Source organism: Vanessa tameamea, chromosome 22, assembly GCF_037043105.1.
Source record: "Vanessa tameamea isolate UH-Manoa-2023 chromosome 22, ilVanTame1 primary haplotype, whole genome shotgun sequence".
Classification (NCBI taxonomy): Eukaryota; Metazoa; Arthropoda; class Insecta; order Lepidoptera; family Nymphalidae; genus Vanessa; species Vanessa tameamea.
In genome coordinates, this window is record NC_087330.1 from 1,855,333 (window position 1) to 1,864,696 (window position 9,364).

The 9,364-nt window shown below is 32.0% G+C and overlaps 1 protein-coding gene across 1 annotated transcript; it reads right to left on the bottom strand.

Moving 5' to 3' along the window:
* Positions 1-218: 218 nt before the first annotated feature.
* On the bottom strand, positions 219-8,932 carry LOC113402280 (ommochrome-binding protein-like). Its single transcript, XM_026642478.2, has 2 exons — positions 8,781-8,932; positions 219-1,144 (listed from the first exon to the last, which is right to left on the bottom strand). The coding sequence occupies exon 2, from the start codon at positions 1,134-1,136 to the stop codon at positions 273-275; it is 864 nt and encodes a 287-aa protein (XP_026498263.2). The 5' UTR covers positions 1,137-1,144; positions 8,781-8,932; the 3' UTR covers positions 219-272.
* Positions 8,933-9,364: the final 432 nt, after the last annotated feature.

Here is a 9,364-nt window from a genome sequence, read left to right on the forward strand (position 1 = left end):
GAATGCGACTTTATGTAATAATTTTTATTAGTTTCATAAGCTATAATTATTTTGAAAACCATTCGTTTATTATTCATAATAAATGTATTTGTGTCATGTGAACTCGCTGTTAGCATGCTTTATAATAAAAATGACGTCAAAGGATAAAAATATAAACTAATACGATATGTCATCGCTTATATGTAAGTATATATTTTTTTTAATTCTGCGGACGCGATATATACGCGAAGGCTGCAAATTAATCGCTAATATTATTAGTAATTAAGTATAAATCAACAAACAGTTGTGTTGCTCGTTTCAATCAATCTAAATAAACTTTTTCCGACCGTAAAGAGAAAGTTATTATCATTGTCAAACGTCAGTGCGCCAATAGAAGGAATGCGTGCAACTCTTACAATCCTAGAATTCGCTAATTTCGGTTCTATTATCACTCTATATATACCGTCTATCCACCAAGCGTAAATGTTATTATCTAAATCAATCGTTAATCCTCTAAAATATGAGTTCTTTGAGAGCCATACCATTTCGTCTCTTTTGCTCGCAAATAGGCCGTAATCACACAGTAACACCGATACATCATATTTATTGGAAACGAAATTCTTAACTTGCATCATATCGAATAGCACGTCGAAATTATCTCCTCTCTTTTTAGTAATCTTAAATTCACCGTATTTTATAAAATATACGTAACCTTTATAGAATAAACTTATAATCATATCACCTCTGGAACCGTATGGTGCTACTCTGTTCACTTTCGTATCTAGAACGTAGATACCGTCGCTGCCTCCTAAATATACCAATTCATTATCTTGGTCTAAATCAAACGTGCCAAAGTTCATTATTTGCTTTTCGCCTGATATGACACTTATGTTAACGGGATTATCTAAATTAATAAATCCGACCTTGTAATACTCTTTGTCTTCAATACTAGGTTCGAAGCTGAAGAAAAGGGTATTCGTCGATCTGAGGATGCCAAGTTTGCTGATGACGATTCGGTTTCTGAATGGAGCTTCGATGTCGAAGAGATAGGAGACATTGTAGCAAGCTGTATTCACTTTGATACAGGAATTGCAGACGGTGCCAACTTCTTCAGAGCTGGCGGTCGAGATGTAGAAGAGCAGTATTACAACGATCATGCTTGAATCTGTAGAACAAAATTTTAAACATTATTACCAATAGCATTTAATGTCGGGCTTTTTTAAAAAAATTAGTTGATATTTAAAAAAAAGTTCAAGTGAAAAGTTGAGCCAACGACCGTTGTAGAGCGCTTGTAATGTCGGACTACTTAAAACGATAATTTTAATGATTCTTCAGCTATGCATTGCCAACTTTTATAATATTTTTAATCGAAACTGTTACTCGGGTTGGAGTTTATATAATTTTTAATTTATTTTTGATCCTTCATGTTATTAGTACTTTGGTTAAAGTCTGTTAAAATGTTTTGGTTAAAATGTATAATTATAAATAAAACATTGCCCCTAATTAATCCTACGTATGACATTTGAGCTAAAAAATGAAGTACTAAATTAAGGCAACATAATATTCCGAATAATTTAAGAAAAAAATCTGATTCAAAATTTTGGAATGTTTTGAGCCGTAACTATTTAAAACATTCCCAAATGGAAAGGTAACGTTCTTCCGACTTTTTTATCAGTGTTGCCAGGATCAGCTTTATAATGTCAATAATATGCAATACTTAGTGAATAATATAGCTGAGCTGGGTTAACGTCAGATTTATATTAATGAAGCCATGAACTCGTATTTGTGAATTATTATTTAGGACATCTGTGCTGCGTAAAAAAAAATCGTAAAATTCCGTATTTATGCGTTAGCAACGTATTATTTAGTAATGTGACACTTGTATCGAGCGTACGATTTGCACATCTGCCATCTTAAAACAAATCAAGAAAGAAATGATCGTTTATGGAATCTAAACGACCATCGTTTTTTTTTTTTTTTTAATTACTCTTCTACATAGCTCAGGTGTTTCAAAACTCATATTTTTAAATTAAAAAATAAATAGTAAATATCTATCTGTTATATATCTTTTCTATAATTATTGGTTTAATGTTTTATATTACCAGTACGCTTTTGAGAAGTGTGGTGTAATAAGATCCAAAACGAAAACGAAAAGCTCAGCATTTACACGTTGTTTTACTTGTGAGAATTATTTTCATTTGTTTACTGTAGCACTGATTTTTAATGCTTCATTTGTGTTTTGTGTGTAAACATCGTTTGGATGTATTGCAAATTTTTTATTGCAGGCAATTTATTGTAGGTACATTTGCAAATAAAAAAAGAAACTGCACATGTATATCCACCAACAAGCATTAGAGCGGCATGGTGGGATAAGCTCCAAACTTTCTTAAAAGGAGAAGAGGCTTTCGCCGAACAGTGAGAAATTTACAGGCTGTTACTACCTAAAGGCATTACTATAAGATTGTCACTGTAACTTAGCATCTTGATACACTTAGCACTGAATATGAAAACTTATGTAATCTAATTTCCAATAACCGAAAACGTCAAGATAAGATAATGACACTTCGAGTAAATTTCGTAGAGAATATTGGCGTTTATTAGAAAATCACATGCTTATCGTCGACTTCCCCGTCGTCAGGACCCTTCGCCATTGTTAGAAACACTTCGATCGTTAAAATTATTCGCTATTGTTGTTTATAAATCTGATTCCGCGAAAACGGAATCTCTAGACTCAATTATAAACTTTATATATCTAACACTATGTGCTATGCCTGGTTTTTCTTTCATTAAACGTAACGTGACAAGAGCCAAGATGGCCAAGATGGTTAGAACGCGTGCATCTTAACCGATGATTTCGGGTTCAAACCCAGGCAAGCACCACTGAATTTTCATGTGCTTAAGTTGTATTTATAATTCATCTCGTGCTCAGCGGTGAAGGAAAACATCGTGAGGAAACTTGCATGTGTCTAATTTCAACGAAATTCTGCCACATGTGTCTTCCACCAAGCCGCATTGGAGCACCGTGGTGGAATATGCTCTAAACCTTCTCCTCAAAGGGAGAGGAGGGCTTGGCCCAGCAGTGGGAAATTTACAGGCTGCTAATGTAAACGTAACGACTCCACCCTACTACCAATTTCTTCATAGCATGGTTTTATACAAATTATAATCGTTAGCAATAAAAAAGCTTTCAGACGCGAATAGGTTCATTCAAATCGTACTAGTAGATCTTGAGGTTAACAGGATCATCAAACAAAGTGTTCAGCATTATAGCATTTAGTAAATATAACATACATAACGAAATTTTATTTAAATATATATAATACGTGTTTGTTCGTTTTTTATAACCAAACGAGACTAAGAACGGTAGCCAATCGCAATATTCGCATCACAACCCGTTCAATAACAATCGCACACTAACATAATAATAATATACAAACATTACACACAAAAAGAGTTACATAACAGCAGACAGACTCAAAACTGCTTAAAAGAAAACTTATTAAAGTCACATCTCAGGAACTGTTATTGTACATTCAACTGGGATCGAATATGCATATGTCATTAACAATTATTAAACTAATTTAATATTACGTCTTTATATAACTAATATATCAGACTCTTGTAGCAACGACTAGCGACCCATCATTCGCACGAAATCGCACGGATAAAATTTATTAATAAATAATATACTATGATATAAATATAATTGACACCCTTTAATACTCAGGAATAATGATCATTATTTCATACAAACAAATTTTAACGCTTTAGAATATTACAGTATAGATGAGTACACTTTATACTAGGAGTGTATTATATTATGTCAAATCCTAACACGATAGCTAGAAACATTTTTTGCCACGCTACATTTAAATAAAGTCTAGATCAATACACACGAACCATATTTAAACCAAACATAGAAAATTAACAAAGCCATGTCTGTGATATGCAGCTAGGAAAATATAACAGTTATTAAAACAACCGTGAATGGTCTATTGTTAAACAAGGGCTTTAGTGCTGCTCTTCTTAGCAGATTGGAGGGCCTTCGTCTGCACGGTATTAAACTGAAAATTTATTTAATGTTGGAGCTCATTGAAATCCTGCTTGGGTAGGTAAACTCTATGTAGATAAGAAAATCTTAGTTCCAAAGGTCGATGTCGCATTGGTGTTGTAAGGAATGATTAATATTTCTTACAGTCTTACAATATTTTCTAAATATATCAAATAAAATAAATATACATATAACAGTATCTAAAACGTGATATTTACCATGTTTTTTATTTTTATTTGGTGGAGCTCGATATTTCGACATTATCTACGAATGTCTTGTTCACGAGAGTCTCGTGAAAAGACATTACCGTTTTAGATACTGTTAGTAATAAAAATAACCATGTTAATTTAAAATCTAATATACATATATATAATGATCAAGCATAAGGCAAGGTAAGAAACTCTGTTGAAGAAGCCGTTTTCGATCGCAAACATGGACATAAAAAAGACACACCAATGACGTCCTGCTAGAAACTAAAAAGATATTAAATTCCTTAGACTCCTCTCCTTCGTTTTATTTATATGCGCTATCAAAATATTACAATACGTCATAAATATCTAAGTATGTGAAATGTACTTAAAACATATTACGATAAGGTTTGTTTTTGTAGTGTGTTCCAAATTTTTAGGACACTTTGGATGCGTGGAAACCACTGACGCTTTACTTGTTACCATTTTAATGACGTGAATGACATATTTGATGATGTTCGTGCTCCGATACCTTTGGGTCAAATGGGTGTTTTAAATATTTAGACGACTTTGGCATTTATGAATATTATTGATCACTTCAAATGATCAAACCCATACCATATATGATGCTGACTGTACATAAATTTGTTAGAACTAAAAGTCTTTAAAAAAACTGTTACTTAACTTTCTGTATTCATAAATACGGTGCTGTACTTGTTACGCGTTATGTTTAATACTTGAGAGAATTGTAGCGGATAGGCTTCATTAATATATTCGTAACAGTCTATCAGCTAGTATCTAAATTGTCAAAGGGAAATCCGTAACGTGTAATTGTTCATGGATCGTTAAAAAACAGTATGTAATAATAATTGTTAACGATTGTATTAAAGGATCAAATAAAATCTCATTTATAAATATGTCATTATCCGTCATGGTTTTACATTGTAGATTAAAAAGAAGCAACGACAAAAAAATTTGTTTTAACATGCTCTTTTAATAACACCCAATATTTTCTAATGAAATTGAGATTGGATAAACTTGAAACTATAAAAAAACAGATAACAATCTCAGATTATAAAATAAAAGCGCGTGGCACGTGGCCCACGATGGCTCACGATGCTAAATCGGGATTTACTCGAGCGTCACCCAGACATATTGGACTACGAAGCTTAGTTGATAAAAAGAAAAAATATATATAATATATACTTTTTCATCAGTGGGAGAAGCGGCTATAGATTTTCAAAAATGTAAAAAAATCCTGTTGTATGGACATACTCGAACGTGTGAGATATTGATATCATCCATGTCCTACGAACTTTTAAAAACGTACGTATATTAACATGATTGTTTTCATAATGGGGATGGTTGTACGTAAGGGTTGAAATGAAAAAAAAATCAGATTAAAAAAAAGCGTCAGATTTTCAAAGGGGATGTTAAGTGAAAAGCTCTTATATAATAATCTGACGATATGGATATACTCAAGCGCGTCAGATTAAGATACATATGGTTCATCTTAATGCCTATAAGGGATTCAGCCTAAACTGACAATTAGAAAAAAAAAATGTTTTTATTTTGTTAAGTCGTTGAATTTAAGTAATTGAAAAGCTCAGGAACTAGCAAATGAAAAACTATAAGGTTTTTTTTAACTAGAAAACTTGTATTTACAAGAAAATAATTAATTTTTTTGAGTATTTCTTTTCAATCATCATCTTCACCGGTAAAATCATGTTCCTCCTGTGATTCGATTTCATCCTCAGATTGCGTATCTTTAACAATAAATCATTAAAATATTTAGCAATATTCTTTTTATGAATAACGTATTTTTTAATTATTGGAAAAAAATACCTGATTCTGGAGTATCCTCAAGCATATCAGGTGTTATGACAACATCTTCATACGCTTTCGGCAATTGATCACCTGCAAAACAGATCATTTCCAATTTTCCTTCGACTACTCTCCATTTCTGATCTATTTTTAGTTTGTGTCAACCTCAAATTGACAGATTAGTGCAATATATCTAGAATACCTTCGTACCTTATTCTGACGCGCTCGAGAATTTAAGATGATCAATTTTTTTTACTAATTTGATCCTTTATCCTTGACACGCAAGTTAGCGAACATCTGTTCGATATATTTTTTTAAGTAGATTACAAAATGTACCTCAAAAAACGAATATAAGTCTTAATCGTCCTAGCAACGTATTTCTAATAAGTATATCAATTTAATAATGACACTGTCCAGAATTTTATATAAGTATTTGAGCAGTATTAACATTCATGTAGCACTAGCTGAACCTGCGGCATTTATATAAAACTTGGCTTATATCACACAAACCGTCACCCCATTTTAAACTCTAGAGGAGTTCATTATAACAAGTAGCCTAGGTCCTCCTCGGGGACTCAAACTATATCCATAAGAAATTTCATATAAATCGTTTCAGCGGTTTAAGCGTGTTGAGGTGACAGAGTTACTTTCGCATTTTTAATATTAGTAAGATAAAAATTTTACAAAACAATTTTGACACATACAAATCCTTTCATACCATATCCTCCGTAATTCTTAGAATATTTCATTACAGATTATTGGTTTCTCTCACTTTTTTAATATTATACATCTGTAAACCGATTTATCAGGAATAAATATTGCCATCTTTTTTAACCCCGTATAAGTGAAAGGGAACATCACTATATACATGAGTGTTTGTATAAGATGGAACGCACTATTCTTCGCTAGATGATAATCTATCGAATTAAACTTCACTTAAATTATAAAAACTCTAACCTAACCTAATTGAAAGATGATAAACTATCGAAAATGTTTACGTTTTTTTTGTAGTTGAATCACCGATCACATTCTTCCGACAGTTTACAATCTGGCGATACAGATTATAATCTAACAGTATTAACAGTTCTACGATGATATAATATGTATATATATCAGCAAGCAGTCAAGATTACCTCTTATGGACAGAAATAATGATGATATATTTTAAAGATATTTAATGAATTACAATAAAGATCATTTTCGATTGAAGAGGCCTATCAGCTTTTCCCGTATTTAACCGTTTACCATAAGCTTATGGCTTTCTGTATATTATATCTCAGAACTGGACACAAGGCCGGATTAACAATGTCGGGGCCTCTAGGCAAAACTTCTCTCGTCTCGGGCACCTTACCCGCACCCTTTTAACTTTCCGAAAGGTATATTTTCAAACACAATGTTATATTATTTATAATAACTATTCTTTTTACTATATTGCGTAGTCTGATTAAAATATGAAAAATATCTACGCTTAACATTATAAATGAATTTGAATACTTTCTTTCTCAATTCGATTTGCCATAGTCGACGGACCTAAGCGGTTGCCTATACTGCCTAATGGATAATCCGGTCCTGACTGGATAAGTAGACCAATGGGAAACACAAGGTGAAAGAGCTTATTTCACCCCCTATGCCGGTATGATTGACATAATTTAATCCTACACGACGGGTTAAATAATGGGTATATGTACATGCAGGGCCGGATCTACCATATGGCTTTTTGGGCTTCAGCCTAGGGCCCCGTGGATTCAAGGGGGCCCCAGCTAAGTCAAGTCAAAGTCAAAAATAGACGATAATGCGAAAAAATCCATAACTTTATTAAATTAAACAGATTCTAAGGTTTGCAGCCCTGCGAGTCCTGCAATTAATCAAACCCATTCAATTAATTTAATTCAAGTCTACGTTCAGATATGTCTTTATTTATTTATTTATTTGATCACCAACAAAGTACACACTGATACATGACAGCACACAGTTCATAAAATAAAAAAATAAAAGAAGTGGTACCTCAATTACAGGTGATAACTGCATGAACAGTAAGGCAACATATACATTAAAGCACAAAAAAAAAACAAATAAAAGACTAATCAAAATGTGAAAAAACTAGGTGGGTTCCTAAGTAGTGTTAGCCCAGGGCCCCCTAAACTTACAGTCCGGCCCTGTGTACCTACATGCGGGTTTTATTTAATCACAGAGCGGAATTAAGGACGTAAAAATGTGCCTGGATTTGAACTAACAATCATCGGTTATGATTTACGTGTTCTATCTTGGCTTTCAACCGACACCGATATGTTATAAAAATTAGAATAGATTTTGATCATAGTGAAAATCAATTAAAAAATATATTTAATTTATATATTATGTAATTCGAATTAAATAATCTTAATATAATTAAAACAATAATAATGATTAAAATTATACATAATATATAAGAATTAATTTACTATTTGTATTTTGGCTACAATTTTCAATCCACCTTTTAATATCAAGTTATAAATTATTAAACATAATTAATTTTAATGTAATATTAATTTTCAAGCAGATCATATTTGATAATCATTGGCATATTATATTTGATATTTATTTTAATTAAAATGAATAAATATTGAAATTATAAAAATCATTAATTACTGTTAACAAATAAATACATTTACAAAATAATATCACAAATATTACCGTTAATATAATCCCGAAACGAAAATAAATAAAACATTTATAATGGTAAAATGTAAACCACTAACCGTTAATTAGACGCACGGTTCACTCATCCTTTAATAATGTCAATGGTAGCGCGCACTGTTTCGAAGCGTCGTCGAATGGCGGTGGTAACACCATCACTACCACCGACACGCTTCGTACCGTGGAAACATCGAATAAACTCTACTTAACTAAACGTAACTATTCATTAGACGTTTCTGACGTCATGACATAGAACACACAATATTATGAGCATAGATTAAAAATGACCTTAGTTGATCAAAACAAATAGCAAAATAAAGTGGAGAGTTCCACTGATTTTTTTTTTATTTAAGTTTTTGATATGCAATGTTTAGAATTACTTCGTTATATTTAAAAAAAAACGTAAGTAACTAAAACTATAAACGAGCATATTTATTTATGACTCGTCTTAACCCACGGCTTCTCTTACGAATTCTTGGAAAAGAAGTAGCTTTCAATGAATGATCTTTATGCTAATTACCATATGGGTCGTTTACTATATCTTTGTGTTAATTAAAACAGATCAACAAACGCACTTTTAATTAAGGAAGTAATAACTATTTCTTGAATTTTCTTCCGCGGGCTCTTTGTGCTTTGATCTTTATCA

Bases quoted from the DNA above. Each gene is read 5' to 3' on its own strand.
- LOC113402280 (XM_026642478.2), bottom strand. From the start codon at position 1,136: ATGATCGTTGTAATACTGCTCTTCTACATCTCGACCGCCAGCTCTGAA.